At 47.4% G+C, this 18906-nt stretch overlaps 1 protein-coding gene across 3 annotated transcripts in view; it reads right to left on the bottom strand.

The window, feature by feature from the left end:
* LOC123758808 (uncharacterized) overlaps positions 1-18906 on the bottom strand; it is a gene marked incomplete at its 3' end in the record, with an annotated part of 252072 nt that overhangs the window by 90137 nt on the left and 143029 nt on the right. For all 3 annotated transcript variants that reach the window (XM_069334617.1, XM_069334619.1, XM_069334618.1), the window contains 3 exon segments: positions 634-720; positions 1775-1938; positions 10040-10125. In XM_069334617.1, the coding sequence (XP_069190718.1) occupies positions 634-720; positions 1775-1938; positions 10040-10125 (337 nt within the window).

The raw sequence follows: 18906 nt of genomic DNA, 5'->3' as shown, positions 1-18906 counted from the left end.
TGTGGGGCAGCCATGAGACAGCCAACGCTGCCTTGGTTCACCTCACCCATGTGTTTCTTCAACTCCTCAAATGAGTCATAGTCGTATAATGAATCATTATTTGAAATATAAAGTTATGACCATCAGTAACAACCCCCCCCTTCCCCAACACACACACACACACACACACACACACACACACACACACACACACACACACACACACACACACACACACACACACACACACACACAAACAATAACAATCGTGGAGGCGTGGCACTCTGGCCCTGTCATCAACAGAACAAGAGCGGTATGCGCAAGCCGTGGAAGGTGAGTGACCTCCACACACCTCACCGAGCAACACTTGAGTATATTGTATACATAATATATACACAATATAAAACACAACATCCAGCCCAAGCCAATCAAAGACCAATCCATGAGCCTAGTCGTTGACGCGAAGAGGGACCCTTGAATCACCACACAATTACACTCATTAACACCTATAATCACCTCCCATCCCCACCCCCCTCGTTAAAAACAACATTCAAGTGAATACGTAACAATAAAGAAAATAAAAAATTGTTAAATAAGCATTAACGGAAAATCCTAAGAAATATGGACCACAGAAAACGGGAATTGGATACATACCTGATTTTGTCTATGTCAGTCATCTGTAGACCGGCGGCCACCACCACCATCTTCATCACACTGTTGGCCTGCTCCCAGTCACGGAACCTGTGCCACAGTCACCTGTTACTTATACTCGCGGCTTATACCTTATAATGCTCTTCTATATATGTATATATCAGGCAAACAACTCATCACTTGGGTCTTACCGGAGGGTCTACAATAGCGTACCCCTATTATAATAATAATAATAATATATAATAATAATAATAATAATAATTTTTATTTAGGTAAGGTACATACATAAAGAGATTTTACAAAGTTTGTTGGGTTAATAGATAGAGCTAGTACAAACAATGCCTAAAGCCACTATTACGCAAAGCGTTTCGGGCAGGAAAACTTGTATAAACTTGTAAAACTTGTATAAAACTTGTATCTTATCTTGTATTGAATTGTTTTGTACTTTTGTAATACCCATTTCCTGATACCTAGTCTTACACCTGAGAGTAGTCAGTTACTTATACACTGATGGAGGGACTCGTGTCTTATTTTTGTGTTAACTAATACCCATAATACTGTTGTTAAATATGTTAAAACACCCCATTGATGAGGTAGGTGTTAATATGAGGAAGCGTTATACCTGCTTCACACACACACCTGATACCTTATACTAATGCAGCTATTGCCTTGTATATCACTAATACCTCATGAATGTATACCTGCTCAAAAGTTGATAGGAACCCTTATACCGAGGTATAAGGGTTATACCTAATACCTTCTACTGGTGTTACCTTATACATTAGACACCCGTTAGCAGCTAAAACGTACGACTTCTCTAGACCTTATACTTTTACTTATGTTAGATTATAAGAACAAAACATGCACAAACTACGGCTGTTATTAGGTTAGACCTTATACACCTGCCAACACTACAACCTGTCCCTTATCCTTACACTGAGGAACACTTTACAAGGTATTATTCGTTATTCTGATTCCTAATATTTGCTACTACCTCTTGTCGCACCATTATAGGCCTTTACCTGATACATAATACTTCCTTGTTCCTCATCCTTATACTTTACACTTATACCAGCACTATTCTCCATATCTCTAGAATTTATACTATTCTCTCTCTCTCTCTCTCTCTCTCTCCCCCTCTCACCTTCCATTGATGGTGATATAGACGTATGAGCTGGGCGCTGTCTGGGTGGTGGTGGCGACAGTTGTGGTGGGCGTGTCTCTTGGTGCTTCTGTGGGCGCATCTGTGAGTGGTTCAGTCGTTGAGGTACTCCCTTCCTGTTCGTCCGGCTGCCGCTGCTCTGATGGCTGCACGGCAAGAACAATGGCACATCAGACCTATTCTGAATGTGGGTTTTACATGGGTTACCAGAGGATGGGGTGGGTGGGGTAAGGACGGTGGGAAGGAGGATATGTAGGGTACATGGGATAAGATGGGAGGATATGTAGGGTACATGGGATAAGGTGGGAGGATATGTAGGGTACATGGGATAAGGTGGGAGGATATGTAGGGTACACGGGATAAGGTGCTATAGAGAAAAAAATGTGTGGAGAGGGCGGAGGGTGAGAAAAGGGAGGAAGTGAAGGGGTAGAAATGATATATGTGTGTGTTGGAACAAAGTCAAGCTTCAGTTAGTGGGTGATAGCCATTTGCAAGACTTTTCACAATTGTTCAACACTTGGGGAGATGCATATATCCATGCTTCGGTGCATGTATACACGATGCTTTATACATGTTCTGGTAATACGCGTTGTGAGCCTGTTTGAGGTTAACGGTATGAGCGAGTGGTTCCCCACTTAACTATACACTATATACATGGAACGTAGCTGCTCTGTGTACCTAAACTTCAATATGGAACTACACAATGGAGAATGTGATGGCTTGAGTTAATTCAAGCTTTTAGCCACCTGAAGTGTGAGTGGATCGGCTCAGCTTAGAGTAGTCTTTCAAGAATTGGGTCTTATAATATTTTAATGGCATTCCACACCCTGGAGGCCTGCTATTCTAGTCTGAGGATTAGTGGCAGTATGTCCTGGTCTTCCTAACAGCCCCCTCTAGTATTTGGCTATGTGGTGGACGGTGTTTTGCTCATCTTAGTGACCTTTTGCATGTTTCCTTGACGGCATATTGTGGTTCAGGTGGGTGTTAGAGATGCGACCTTTCTAGAGCTTTGTTGAAGTGTAGTGGTGTTTCTGTGTTCAGTTTCTGACTTACTTCGCCTCGAGCGTTTCTTGCTCTGTTTATTTTGCCTTTAAACTGAGTTCGATTTCAATACAGCTAAGGCTTGTACAGGTGTAACTGTAATTGTGTTGAGTGAGCGACCAGCGAGGGTTACTCTCTCTGGCCTTCTTGTGTAACTTGAATTATTTTAAACTTATGTTTGTGTAGGTTTATTAATATTTTCAAAGATGTTTAAGGATTCAATTGTCAATCTTTTGTTGGCCAGACTCGTTTCTGGTTTTCCTGGGAGATTGTTCAGGTCACCTGTGTTGTCTGTGTGGGGAGGGGGGAGAGGGGCGCCTGTGTGTGTGGGGAGAGTACGGTGGGGAGGATGAAGGGGGAGAACGGAGGGAGAGTAGGAAGACGGCAAATATTAACGAAGAAGGGCGAGGAAAGGAGGGAGGTGGGGAGGGGAGAGAGGGCAGGGGGTGGCTGGGGAGGGTAGAGGTCGTTGGAGGTAGTGAGCCAGGTGGGGAGGAGGATGGGAAAGGGGAAGTGGGAAGGAAGGGGGAGTGGAGAGTTGGTAAAAAGAGGGGGAAAAGGGGTGACGAGACACAAAATGGTCTAGGGAAGGGTGAATGGTGAGAAATTAGTAAAGGGGGTGATGGGGGATAGGTAAGGAGTCACGGGACAGAGGGGGGGCGGGGAGGGGAGAGGCTGGAGTGGGGGCAGGGGAGGGGAGAGGGGGGGACCCGCAACTCCAGCACAAGCGGCGGCGACGGCACGCAGCCCAAACAAACTGTTGTCATGGCAACGAGGGGAGCAAGGTGCCCAACCCACCTCCTGGTCCAGTAATGACCATCTTTACCTCAGACCACCAACCTGTGTCCCCTCACACTGTGCCATAGTAACCTGTGTCCCCTCACCTGTGTCATAGTAACCTGTGTCCCCTCACACTGTGTCATAGTAACCTGTGTCCCCTCACACTGTGTCATAGTAACCTGTGTCCCCTCACACTGTGTCATAGTAACCTGTGTCCCCTCACCTGTGCCATAGTAACCTGTGTCCCCTCACACTGTGCCATAGTAACCTGTGTCCCCTCACCTGTGTCATAGTAACCTGTGTCCCCTCACACTGTGTCATAGTAACCTGTGTCCCCTCACACTGTGTCATAGTAACCTGTGTCCCCTCACACTGAGCCATAGTAACCTGTGTCCCCTCACACTGTGTCATAGTAACCTGTGTCCCCTCACACTGAGCCATAGTAACCTGTGTCCCCTCACACTGTGCCATAGTAACCTGTGTCCCCTCACACTGTGCCATAGTAACCTGTGTCCCCTCACACTGTGCCATAGTAACCTGTGTCCCCTCACACTGTGTCATAGTAACCTGTGTCCCCTCACACTGTGCCATAGTAACCTGTGTCCCCTCACACTGTGCCATAGTAACCTGTGTCCCCTCACACTGTGTCATAGTAACCTGTGTCCCCTCACACTGTGCCATAGTAACCTGTGTCCCCTCACACTGTGCCATAGTAACCTGTGTCCCCTCACACTGTGTCATAGTAACCTGTGTCCCCTCACACTGTGCCATAGTAACCTGTGTCCCCTCACACACAACGAGTTGTGAGGTTCGATACCCTGAGCCATAAACGTTCACCTGCAAGGTGGTGCCAGATTTAGCGAGGAAGGTCAGATGACACTCTTGACGCTGCCTTGTGCCCTCTGTCATTACTCAGAGAGGCTGGGAGGGGAGGCTGGGAGGGGTGGCTGGGAGGGATGGCTGGGAGGGGAGGCTGGGAGGGGTGGCTGGGAGGGGTGGCTGGGAGGGGAGGCTGGGAGGGGTGGCTGGGAGGGGTGGCTGGGAGGGGAGGCTGGGAGGGGTGGCTGGGAGGGGAGGCTGGGAGGGGTGGCTGGGAGGGGAGGCTGGGAGGGGTGGCTGGGAGGGGAGGCTGGGAGGGGTGGCTGGGAGGGGTGGCTGGGAGGGGAGGCTGGGAGGGGACGCTGGGAGGGGTGGCTGGGAGGGGTGGCTGGGAGGGGAGGCTGGGAGGGGACGGCTGGGAGGGGAGGCTGGGAGGGGAGGCGGGGAAGGGGGAAGGAAGGAAAGGATTAAGGTCTGAGAAGGAAGAGGGAAAGGAGGGGGTCACGTGCTGAGAACGGAAGGAGTGATTTTTAGTCACAGGAAACGGAATATCTGAGACTCGATAGTGATTTGTTTTTAAGGTGATGGTGAAGAACACTTAATAGTGATGGTGAAGAACACTGGTGTAGGTTGATTAGAACAGTAGCAGACAGGTGTGTGGCGACCACACCTGACTTCCCAAGTCAGGTGTGGCCGTGAGACACATGGGGCACCAAAGTCTTGGTACAAGTTAGGGTGACCAGGTGTTTTGTTATGCAGTATACTGTATGTTAATACAGTATAATGTATGTTTATGCAGTATAGGTGATCCACCTACACTGCATAAACCTGATAACGTTAACGTGGAATGAAGACAGTAAAATCTGAACGAGTCACTTGGGACATATTCGAGACGTGGAAAATCACGACACATGGTAGGTTTGTGAGTGTGTTGCTGTGTCCGCTAAGCTATAGCATCTGCCCTGTGAACTCTTGTGTCCCAGCGTGTCCCATCACCCGCCTCCCAGCTCCAGCAAGACCAACGCTGAGACTCTTGTTGGGACCATAGTAAGCGTAGATGGCAGGGTACCACCGGATGGAACCACCGGGGTGGTGGACAGGTATAAGTGTAGGGGGTGGTGGACAGGTACAGGTGTGTGGGGGTGGTCAGGTACAGGTGTGTGGGGGTGGTGGACAGGTAGATGTGTGGGGGTGGTGGACAGGTACAGGTGTGTAGGGGTGGTGGTCAGGTACAGGTGTGTGGGGGTGGTGGACAGGTAGATGTGTGGGGGTGGTGGACAGGTACAGGTGTGTGGGGGTGGTGGACAGGTATAAGTGTAGGGGGTGGTGGACAGGTACAGGTGTGTGTGGGTTGTGGACAGGTACAGGTGTGTGGGTTGTGGACAGGTACAGGTGTGTGGGGGTGGTGGACAGGTACAGGTGTGTGGGGGTGGTGGTGGACAGGTATAAGTGTAAGGGTGGTGGACAGGTACAGGTGGGTGGGGGTGGTGGATAGGTACAGGTGTGTGGGGGTGGTGGACAGGTACAGGTGTGTGGGGGTGGTGGTGGACAGGTATAAGTGTAAGGGTGGTGGACAGGTACAGGTGTGGGGGGGTGGACAGGTACAGGTGTAGGGGTGGTGGACAGGTACAGGTGTAGGGGGTGGGAGGGTTGGTGGACAACAATATAGGGGGTAGAGAGGGGGGAGGGGAGGGGAGAGGAAGCTAGCCAGCAATAAGGGGTAAGTACAGTATAACGTTTAGAATGAGTTTCCGTATATTTGACCTGTGTGAGGGTGACTAGACGACACCTGCATTAGTTAATTGGTTAAAGCTTACCTGTCAGGCCAGCCACACAGGTGATTCACTGTCACTCACACCGTCACTCATCTGGACCTCTCTCTCCGTGAGCAGCTGTGGTGAGTACTCACTGTAGTGGGTGGTGGTAGTTTAAACCTCCGTGGTAGTGGTAGTGCAGGTGGGTGGTGGTTATACGTGAGGAAATGATGTACTAATCTAAACGTGTTGGAAGGGGTTGAACTACAGCTCCCTGGTCCCGCCTTCAATCATCTGGTGTAAAAGTTTCTAGAAAATTGGGTTCTGTTGTATCCACAGTTCTACGAATGAGTGATGGAACCTGCCGATGGTAGAAGAGATAGCAACCTTCAAGTGGTTGAAGAGATAGCAACCTTCAAGTGGTTAAAGAGATAGCAACCTTCAAGTGGTTAAAGAGATAGCAACCTTCAAGTGGTTAAAGAGATAGCAACCTTCAAGTGGTTGAAGAGATAGCAACCTTCAAGTGGTTGAAGAGATAGCAACCTTCAAGTGGTTGAAGAGATAGCAACCTTCAAGTGGTTGAAGAGATAGCAACCTTCAAGTGGTTGAAGAGATAGCAACCTTCAAGTGGTTGAAGAGATAGCAACCTTCAAGTGGTTGAAGAGATAGCAACCTTCAAGTGGTTGAAGAGATAGCAACCTTCAAGTGGTTAAAGAGATAGCAACCTTCAAGTGGTTAAAGAGATAGCAACCTTCAAGTGGTTGAAGAGATAGCAACCTTCAAGTGGTTGAAGAGATAGCAACCTTCAAGTGGTTGAAGAGATAGCAACCTTCAAGTGGTTGAAGAGATAGCAACCTTCAAGTGGTTGAAGAGATAGCAACCTTCAAGTGGTTGAAGAGATAGCAACCTTCAAGTGGTTGAAGAGATAGCAACCTTCAAGTGGTTGAAGAGATAGCAACCTTCAAGTGGTTGAAGAGATAGCAACCTTCAAGTGGTTGAAGAGATAGCAACCTTCAAGTGGTTGAAGAGATAGCAACCTTCAAGTGGTTGAAGAGATAGCAACCTTCAAGTGGTAGAAGAGATAGCAACCTTCAAGTGGTAGAAGAGATAGCAACCTTCAAGTGGTTGAAGAGATAGCAACCTTCAAGTGGTTAAAGAGATAGCAACCTTCAAGTGGTTAAAGAGATAGCAACCTTCAAGTGGTTGAAGAGATAGCAACATAAGTGGTGGTTGAGGGTGGTTAGTAAAACTCCAGGCAACCAGTACCCCCCATCCAGGGGCCTGACAGCTGAGTGGACAGCGCTAGGGATCCGTAGTCCTGAGGTTCCGGATTCGATTTCCGGTGGAGGCGGAAACAAATGAACAGAGTTTCTGGAATGGGCAGAGGCAGGCAGGCCCCCACAGGAAGGCAGGCCCCCACAGGAAGGCAAGCCCCCACAGGAAGGCAGGCCCCCCACAGGAAGGCAGGCCCCCACAGGAAGGCAGGCCCCCACAGGAAGGCAAGCCCCCACAGGAAGGCAAACCCCCACAGGAAGGCAGGCCCCCACAGGAAGGCAGGCCCCCCACAGGAAGACAGGGCTCCACAAGAAGGCAGGCCCCCACAGGAAGGCAGGCCCCTCACAGGAAGGCACGCCCCCACAGGAAGGCAGGCCCCCACAGGAAGGCAGGCCCCCCACAAGAAGACAGGCCCCCACAGGAAGGCAGGCCCCCCACAGGAAGGCAGGCCCCCCCCACACAGGAAGGCAGGCCCCACACAGGAAGGCAGGCCCCCACAGGAAGGCAGGCCCCCACAGGAAGGCAGGCCCCCCACAGGAAGGCAGGCCCCCCACAGGAAGGCAGGCCCCCCACAGGAAGGCAGGCCCCCGCAGGAAGGCAAGCCCCCGCAGGAAGGCAGGCCCCCACAGGAAGGCAGGCCTCCCACAGGAAGGCAGGCCCCCACAGGAAGGCAGGCCCCCACAGGAAGGCAGACCCCCCACAGGAAGGCAGGCCCCCCACAGGAAGGCAGGCCCCCCACAGGAAGACAGGCCCCCACAGGAAGGCAGGCCCCCCACAGGAAGGCAGGCCCCCCCACAGGAAGGCAGGTCCCCACAGGAAGGCAGGCCCCCCACAGGAAGGCAGGCCCCCCACAGGAAGGCAGGCCCCCACAGGAAGGCAGGCCCCCACAGGAAGGCAGGCCCCCACAGGAAGGCAGGCCCCCCACAGGAAGGCAGGCCCCCACAGGAAGGCAGGCCCCCACAGGAAGGCAGGCCCCCACAGGAAGGCAGGCCCCCCACAGGAAGGCAGGCCCCCCACAGGAAGGCAGGCCCCCCACAGGAAGGCAGGCCCCCCACAGGAAGGCAGGCCTCCACAGGAAGGCAGGCCCCCACAGGAAGGCAAGCCCCCACAGGAAGGCAGGCCCCCACAGGAAGGCAGGCCCCCACAGGAAGGCAAGCCCCCACAGGAAGGCAAGCCCCCACAGGAAGGCAGGCCCCCACAGGAAGGCAGGCCCCCCACAGGAAGGCAGGCCCCCACAGGAAGGCAGGCCTCCACAGGAAGGCAAACCCCCACAGGACGACAAACCCCCACAGGACGACAAACCCCCACAGGAAGGCAGGCCTCCACAGGAAGGCAGGCCCCCACAGGAAGGCAGGCCCCCACAGGAAGGCAGGCCTCCACAGGAAGGCAAACCCCCACAGGACGACAAACCCCCACAGGACGACAAACCCCCACAGGAAGGCAGGCCTCCACAGGAAGGCAGGCCCCCACAGGAAGGCAGGCCCCCACAGGAAGGCAGGCCCCCGCAGGAAGGCAGGCCTCCCACAGTGTCAACTTGCCTTGAAAGTCTGTCTACTCGATTGCTGTTGAAGAGCCTTTCCAAGAGGCTGTCCCTCGTACCATCCTACCAGACCTCTGCGTCTGTACCCCACTCCACACATGCGTTCGGACACACCTGCCCATACCTGTCCATACCTATACCTCTTTAATTACCATGGCATAAACTTGTCTTAAGATCTACCCTTGTAAACACGTCCCTTCCTCACCTCTGTAACGTGACTTCTTAAGAGTACAACATCACTGTAACTGGCTTAGTTTACGTCACTGTAGTCCAGTTTAGATCACCGTAGTCCAGTTTCAGAATTCATAATGTGTTAAAGGTTGTAACTGGAGAACGGCACTGAGGCAGTGTTGTCTGACACCTACAGGGTCTGCGTCATTGTGTCTGCATCTGCAAGATCTTGCATCAGGTCCTTGTGTGTGTGTGTGTGTAATTACCTAAGTGTAGTTACAGGATGAGAGCTACGCTCGTGGTGTCCCGTCTTCCCAGCACTCTTTGTCATATAACGCTTTGAAACTACTGACGGTCTTGGCCTCCACCACCTTCTCACTTAACTTGTTCTAACCGTGTGTGTGTGTGTGTGTGTGTGTGTGTGTGTGTGTGTGTGTGTGTGTGTGTGTGTGTGTGTGTGTGTGTGTGTGTGTGTGTGTGTGTGTGTGTGTACTCACCTATTTGTACTCACCTATTTGTGCTTGCGGGGGTTGAGCTTTGGCTCTTTGGTCCCGCCTCTCAACTGTCAATCAACTGTGTGTGTGTGTGTGTGTGTGTGTGTGTGTGTGTGTAATTACCTAAGTGTAGTTACAGGATGTGTGTGTGTGTGTGTGTGTTGCGTCAGGTCGCTGTGTGTTCGGACGTATGTTGATCTAACTGATCATACGTGTGTCTATACATGAGTGTATAGACACATGAATGAATCAACGCAATGAGTGTGTATACATATGACAGTCACATACATGAGTATATGTATACATAGGAAGGAGTGTATGAGTGGTACACATTCCTCCAACCTGCTGCTGGGTCTGCCACTGCTTCACCCACCTGCTGCTCCTGCTGGAGAGCCAGCACCTCCGTTGTGTTGTCTTCCACAGGCTCCTCGACCAGACCTTCAGCAGCCAGCAAGAGATCTGTCGAGAGAACACGCACGGCTGAGTCCTTTACACCCATCCTGACACACATGTGTATGTGACTTACACTAAACTAACGTTGCTCAAAACAGCTGATGAGTATAAAACAACTGCCGTGTTTTAAAACGAATAACATCCAGTGTTATTGTTAAGCCTTGTAAGAGTCCACGTTAATTATGCAGTTGAGTTTAGGTCACCACAATATAGTGAAGCAAGACAATGTTAATGACTGTAGCTAAAAGCCTTCCTTGTTAAGTAGAGATTATCACATTTTAATTTACATCCTTTAGAAAGGTGAAGAATGAGGTATGACATGGCTAAGTTTATAGATGGATGAAAAATATATTACTAAGATTAATAAGTTGTCAAATGCATAAATAGAAAGGGTAACATTTAACAATCGATACTAATTAACTAATACTAATAAATTAATAAACTAAACTAATTAATGAACTAATTAGATACCAATTAACTAATAAACACCAGTTTCCGTGGCGTAGTGGTTAAGACGCTCGCCTGGCGTTTCGCGAGCGCTTTGTCATGGGTTCGTATCCTGGCTGGGGAGGATTTACTGGGCGCAAATCCTTAACTGTAGCCTCTGTTTAACTCAACAGTAAAATGTGTACTTGGTTGTTAAAACGATTCTTCGCGGGGTCGTATTCCAGGGAACATAGGATTAAGGACCTTGCCCGAAACGCTACGCGTACTAGTGGCTGTACAAGAATGTAACAACTCTTGTATATATAAATAAAAAAAAATTGGATTAGATTAGATTGAGGAACGACCTGAATGCTCTCTCTCTCTCTCTCTCTCTCTCTCTCTCTCTCTCTCTCTCTCTCTCTCTCTCTCTCTCTCTCTCAGTAATGTGACCATCCCTCATGCTCCGGGTTTAGGGTGTCGTAAGGAACCAACATTGTGGTCGTCCGGTAAGACAAAGCTTAAGTCACTCAAGGATATGCTGGTAATGTAGGCACCAGCTTAGAGGATGGGGGAGGGATGGGATCTTGGAGCTAGGCTAGGGGCAGGTACAGAGGAAGATGGGGTGAGGATAGGTGTGGGGGTGTAGGAGTTTGGGGAGGTGAGGGAGGGTTAAGTGGGTGGGAAGGTAGGGATAACGAGAGGGAGGGGTAGGTAGGGGAGGTGTAGGGGAGGCATAACGAGGAGGGAGGCACACCTTGGTTCTACTATACTCTCCATCATCCTCCCATGCTCTTGCCTTCCTCAAATGGTTTCTTGTTTTACCTGTTCATCCTCTCTCCTTCCCTCTCTCTCTCTCTCTCTCTCTCTCTCTCTCTCTCTCTCTCTCTCTCTCTCTCTCTCTCTCTCTCTCTCTCTCTCTCTCTCCCACTTCCCTTCCATTCATTGTCCACCCTCGCTCCATTCTCCCTTCCTTCCTCCCTGCCTCCCTCCTTTTTTCTTACACTTTATCACAAAAAGACACAGTGAAACGGCAAAGAACTTGCAACCGCTGTAACAGAAGAATGATGTGGCAATACATTATGAGGGCGGTGGGTGTATGGCACTGGGCCGGGGGAGGCTGTGGGCGGTGGGTGTATGGCAGTGGGCCGGGGGAGGCTGTGGGCGGTGGGTGTATGGCAGTGGGCCGGGGGAGGCTGTGGGCGGTGGGTGTATGGCAGTGGGCCGGGGGAGGCTGTGGGCGGTGGGTGTAGGGCAGTGGGCCGGGGGAGAGGCTGTGGGCGGTGGGTGTAGGGCAGTGGGCCGGGGGAGGCTGTGGGCGGTGGGTGTAGGGCAGTGGGCCGGGGGAGGCTGTGGGCGGTGGGTGTATGGCAGTGGGCCGGGGGAGGCTGTGGGCGGTGGGTGTATGGCAGTGGGCCGGGGGAGGCTGTGGGCGGTGGGTGTATGGCAGTGGGCCGGGGGAGGCTGTGGGCTGGGCGGTGGGTGTATGGCAGTGGGCCGGGGGAGGCTGTGGGCGGTGGGTGTATGGCAGTGGGCCGGGGGAGGCTGTGGGCGGTGGGTGTAGGGCAGTGGGCCGGGGAATGGGTGAGGGGGAGGCTGTGGGCGGAGGGGGATTTTGTTTGACCGGCGTCGCCATGGCTACAGCCGCAGATCACAACAACATTTGACGGGAGTTTCCAAGGCGATTACGATTGTTATTACCCTGTTTATACTCCAGCCTCCCTCTGTGTACACCTCCCTCCTCACTCCCTCCACCACCTCTCTCTCTCTCTTCCTCTCTCTATCTGTCTCTCTCTCTCTCTCTCTCTCTCTCTCTCTCTCTCTCTCTCTCTCTCTCTCTCTCTCTCTCTCTCTCTCTCTCTCCTCCCTGTCTTGCCTCACTAAGAAGTCAACGTTTACTTGCAAAGTCGTTGTATACTTATGTAAGTGGTAAACCCAAGATAAAGGCCAGGGGAGGACCTTTGAAAGATAAGAGCAAATTATAACCCACAATTACAACGACAGCATTTTTTACTGTTAAGTATTTATTCTCTGAGTGAATACTTAACATCAGTGTTCACGCAAGAAAGATGAGAAATATCTCAATACCCACACGAATGTTTGAAGTAGGAAAAGATAATTAGTTAAGGGACAGCCCTATTACGTATGAAATAATCAGGATGAGCGTCGATAAACTAAAGGATTATGAAGCCCCAGGTGTGGTTGGAATTCAGTCCAGAATAGTAAAGGAACTGGCCGATGAACTGTGTCTATAACTGAAGCTTCTATTCAAACAACACCAAGTAAAGTCCCCAAGACTGGAAATATGAAATATGTCACCCAAATCTTCAAGAAAGAACAGAGATACAAGATACAACAAAGCACTCAGCTTAACCTCACATATCTGCAGGCTCATGGAGAGAATCATGAGAGAGGGAATCATTCGCCATCTCAAAGTGCACAATCTTTTAAAGCAACACAACTTGGTCTTGTTAACAATAAATCCTACCGAACCTGTTCACATTTTGAGAAGCAGTAACCAACCAGCCAGACAAAGGGGTTTCGTGTATATGGACTTCTCTAAAGCTTTTGATAAGGTACTATTAAAAAGACTGGCACCCAAACCGCAAGCACAGGGAAAACACAACACTATTTTATCTTCACACTAGCCTATTATATTTTCATATTACATATTGAGCCCAGCCTCAGAGCACATCCATTACAGTAGAGATGTGCTCAGGTAATATCAAGGTCAATATCAATGCATTCCCTTCAAACCACCTGGATAATTATCTAGATATTTGTGGCCTAAAAACCATCCGAATGGTCGGAACTGTAAAGGTATGAAATAATTACGGTTCCAGTAATAATCTACATGTAAACTGGCAAGTGAACATTTGTCCTAAATAGAGATTATGATCAAGTTATAACTTTATTCTATTATAAATAGTTGGTTTAAAATATAAAGTGTATGCTGAAAACGTTTCCTTTGAAGAATTTAGTTTTCTGTAAACGGAATTCACGGCCACATTGAAATAGTTTTCGAATTCCATACTCCCCTTTATAGTCAATAACTACTGTATTATGGTTACGAGGGTCTGTGTTTCATCTTGCCACAATTACAGCTTCGTTCCTGGTCAGAAGAAGCCACATATCTGTGATATTTACCTTGCCAGAATTATAGCAGTCAGTGTTTTAAATTACTGCTCACAAGTTGTATGTTCTGCACGACAAGTGAACCACGAGACGAGTGTCCCACTCAAATACAGAAAAAACATAGAAAACAAACAGAACAGACAAACATGAACAAATAATATGGAGGTGTATATTAGAGTGAGAGCCAGGGCTGATATATTAGAGTGAGAGCCAGGGCTGATATATTAGTGTGAGAGTCAGGGCTGATATATTAGAGTGAGAGCCAGGGCTGATATATTAGTGTGAGAGTCAGGGCTGATATATTAGAGTGAGAGCCAGGGCTGATATATTAGAGTGAGAGCTAGGGCTGATATATTAGAGTGAGAGCCAGGGCTGATATATTAGTGTGAGAGCCAGGGCTGATATATTAGAGTGAGAGCTAGGGCTGATATATTAGAGTGAGAGTCAGGGCTGATATATTAGTGTGAGAGCCAGGGCTGATATATTAGAGTGAGAGCCAGGGCTGATATATTAGAGTGAGAGCCAGGGCTGATATATTAGTGTGAGAGCCAGGGCTGATATATTAGAGTGAGAGTCAGGGCTGATATATTAGAGTGAGAGCTAGGGCTAATATATTAGAGTGAGAGCCAGGGCTGATATATTAGAGTGAGAGCCAGGACTGATATATTAGTGTGAGAGCCAGGGCTGATATATTAGTGTGAGAGCCAGGGCTGATATATTAGTGTGAGAGCCAGGGCTAATATATTAGAGTGAGAGCCAGGGCTGATATATTAGTGTGAGAGCCAGGACTGATATATTAGTGTGAGAGCCAGGGCTGATATATTAGTGTGAGAGCCAGGGCTAATATATTAGAGTGAGAGCCAGGGCTGATATATTAGTGTGAGAGCCAGGACTGATATATTAGTGTGAGAGCCAGGGCTGATATATTAGTGTGAGAGCCAGGGCTAATATATTAGAGTGAGAGCCAGGGCTGATATATTAGAGTGAGAGCCAGCGCTGATATATTAGTGTGAGAGCCAGGACTGATATATTAGTGTGAGAGCCAGCGCTGATATATTAGTGTGAGAGCCAGGGCTAATATATTAGAGTGAGAGCCAGGACTGATATATTAGAGTGAGAGCCAGCGCTGATATATTAGTGTGAGAGCCAGCGCTGATATATTAGTGTGAGAGCCAGGGCTGATATATTAGAGTGAGAGCCAGCGCTGATATATTAGTGTGAGAGCCAGCGCTGATATATTAGAGTGAGAGCCAGGGCTGATATATTAGAGTGAGAGCCAGCGCTGATATATTAGTGTGAGAGCCAGGACTGATATATTAGTGTGAGAGCCAGGGCTGATATATTAGTGTGAGAGCCAGGACTGATATATTAGTGTGAGAGCCAGCGACTGATATATTAGTGTGAGAGCCAGGACTGATATATTAGTGTGAGAGCCAGGACTGATATATTAGTGTGAGAGCCAGGGCTGATATATTAGTGTGAGAGCCAGGACTGATATATTAGTGTGAGAGCGAGGGCTGATCACCACAGGACTGGAGAGCCTCTCACCGCTAATCACACACACACGGTAAGTACACGCCACGGTCCACGCTGAGATTATTACCTGTCGGACCAAAGTAGGAAAATAGACACCAATCAGGGGAAGACAAGTTCTGTGGGTCAGATGGAGCTATTGTGCTTTTGTTCAGAGAGGTGACGGGAGGGAGAAGGAGGGGAGGGGAGAAAGACAAGAAGGAAAGGGAAGTGAGTGTAGGTGGGAAAGGAGGAGGCGACAAGGGGGAAGGGGAAGAGATGGGATGGAACAGACAGAACCGACCAAGCTACGTTCTACAGGACTGGCAAAGGGTTGTGTAGTGGTCAAGCTAGCCATTGAAATTATATCACTATTACACCAACGTTTAGAAAACGTTTAAACGTTTAATTATCGAATATCTGCTTTACAGTTTTATGTATGTCACTCTATTGTATACAATTATGTTTAGCATTTTTAATAGCAATTTTAGACTTTTTATGCAGTACTTTTATGCTCACTGCTCACTACTCCTGCTCTTCCTGTCAGTGTCTAAAATGTGCAAATGATTAACCCTGTACACGAGTATAGTATTAATCTATTGCTATACTATTTGTTGGTAAGTAAATTCTGTATATATTAATGACAGACAAATTAATTGGTCACCCCCGTCAAGGGGATAAAGCGGGAACCAAGTAACAACAATTATCATTAACTACTTTATAACAATTATTAAACACAAAATCATTACACAATGCATACACAGTGATTGTAACAAGTAAAGTGAAAGTGCTATTTTTTTATTAACAGTAATTAGTAAATACAAATATGCAATATATATTGTTGTAATCTTCATTCTAAAGTATCAGTTAAGGATTATATATTAACCCTACTTATTTCCACGTCTAATTTGTAATTTACCCATGTGAAACTTAATCTGTCAGTCAGCTAGGCGTTCTCAAATCTTACGAAATATTTCCAAGGTTCCTAAACAAATGGGAATTAGTGATGTTGAGGTTGTGTCGACTTGCTCCCACATTAACAATGGCTCCCACATCAACAATGGCGGACACAACGTCCCCACAACTTTCCTGCATCAGTGCCGAGACGTAATGTTGTTTACTGTGAAGGGGTGATGAGGAAGAGGGAAGTGCCGGGAGGGGAAGAGATGGGGGTAGAGAAGAGGGGGAACTGAAGTAAGATAACGGGAAAGAGTGCGGAGAGGGGGACGGGGTTTCACTCTCCCCCTCCCTTACCTCCACACACTCCCCCTTCCCTCCCCTCGCCGTCTGAGACCGGGTCACTTAGCGAGGGGACAAGTGAGGGCGAACTAGATTACTATGGTAACGCTGAGGTCTTTCTGTGCCGCCTTCCACACGCCCACCCCAGGGGAGGGGAGGTGGACGAGGAGAGGAGGGGGAGGGGAGAGAAGATGAGAGGGGGAAGGGGAAACAGTGAGGGAAGATGTGGTTGGTTGCTAGGAGGCGAGGCAGAGTAAGGCATTGCTCGGCACTTTATATATATATATATATATATATATATATATATATATATATATATATATATATATATATATATATATATATATATATATATATATTATTAAATATGACCGAAAAAGTAAGATTAATAATTCTAACACGAATTTTCTCAATCTTTCGTACATTACGCTTCACTGTTGGAGGTAAATCAAAAATCACTTCTCCAAAATTCATTTTTATTTCTAGTCTGACGCGACACGGGCGCGTTTCGTAAAACTTATTACATTTTCAAAGACTTCACAAATACACAACTGATTAGAACTTACGTCTCTCTGATTTTATATCTACATTTGAGTGAGGTGGGAGGGGTGATGTGGCATTAACACAAGACAGAACAAGAGGGGATATTAATAGGGTATTAAAAGTATCAACACCAGACAGAACAGAAACAATGGGTATTGAATAGAAGTGTTTGTAGAAAGCCTATTGGTCCATATTTCTTGATGCTTCTATATTGGAGCGGGGTCTTGAGGTGGGTAGAATATAGTTGTGCAATAATTGGCTGTTGATTGCTGGTGTTGACTTCTTGATGTGTAGTGCCTCGCAAACGTCAAGCCGCCTGCTATCGCTGTATCTATCGATGATTTCTGTGTTGTTTACTAGGATTTCTCTGGCGATGGTTTGGTTATGGGAAGAGATTATATGTTCCTTAATGGAGCCCTGTTGCTTATGCATCGTTAAACGCCTAGAAAGAGATGTTGTTGTCTTGCCTATATACTGGGTTTTTTGGAGCTTACAGTCCCCAAGTGGGCATTTGAAGGCATAGACGACGTTAGTCTCTTTTAAAGCGTTCTGTTTTGTGTCTGGAGAGTTTCTCATGAGTAGGCTGGCAGTTTTTCTGGTTTTATAGTAAATCGTCAGTTGTATCCTCTGATTTTTGTCTGTAGGGATAACGTTTCTATTAACAATATCTTTCAGGACCCTTTCCTCCGTTTTATGAGCTGTGGAAAAGAAGTTCCTGTAAAATAGTCTAATAGAGGGTATAGGTGTTGTGTTAGTTGTCTCTTCAGAGGTTGCATGGCTTTTCACTTTCCTTCTTATGAAAAGGAAAGTGAAAAGCCATGCAACCTCTGAAGAGACAACTAACACAACACCTATACCCCCTATTAGACTATTTTACAGGAACTTCTTTTCCACAGCTCATAAAACGGAGGAAAGGGTCCTGAAAGATATTGTTAATAGAAACGTTATCCCTACAGACAAAAATCAGAGGATACAACTGACGATTTACTATAAAACCAGAAAAACGGCCAGCCTACTCATGAGAAACTCTCCAGACACAAAACAGAACGCTTTAAAAGAGACTAACGTCGTCTATGCCTTCAAATGCCCACTTGGGGACTGTAAGCTCCAAAAAACCCAGTATATAGGCAAGACAACATCTCTTTCTAGGCGTTTAACGATGCATAAGCAACAGGGCTCCATTAAGGAACATATAATCTCTTCCCATAACCAAACCATCGCCAGAGAAATCCTAGTAAACAACACAGAAATCATCGATAGATACAGCGATAGCAGGCGGCTTGACGTTTGCGAGGCACTACACATCAAGAAGTCAACACCAGCAATCAACAGCCAATTATTGCACAACTATATTCTACCCACCTCAAGACCCCGCTCCAATATAGAAGCATCAAGAAATATGGACCAATAGGCTTTCTACAAACACTTCTATTCAATACCCATTGTTTCTGTTCTGTCTTGTGTTGATACTTTTAATACCCTATTAATATCCCCTCTTGTTCTGTCTTGTGTTAATGCCACATCACCCCTCCCACCTCACTCAAATGTAGATATAAAATCAGAGAGACGTAAGTTCTAATCAGTTGTGTATTTATGAAGTCTTTGAAAATGTAATAAGTTTTACGAAACGCGCCCGTGTCGCGTCAGACTAGAAATAAAAATGAATTTTGGAGAAGTGATTTTTGATTTACCTCCAACAGTGAAGCGTAATGTACGAAAGATTGAGAAAATTCGTGTTAGAATTATTAATCTTACTTTTTCGGTCATATTTAATAATATATGTCTACAGGAAAGACTGCTACCAAAATATACTAATATATATATATATATATATATATATATATATATATATATATATATATATATATATATATATATATATATATATATATATATATATATATGTGTTTATTGTACACATTTACCACTTGTCCA

This window comes from Procambarus clarkii, chromosome 31 (genome assembly GCF_040958095.1).
Source record: "Procambarus clarkii isolate CNS0578487 chromosome 31, FALCON_Pclarkii_2.0, whole genome shotgun sequence".
NCBI lineage: Eukaryota > Metazoa > Arthropoda > Malacostraca > Decapoda > Cambaridae > Procambarus > Procambarus clarkii.
Note: the sequence above shows the minus strand (reverse complement) of the source record. Positions and strands in the feature narration are given on the sequence as shown.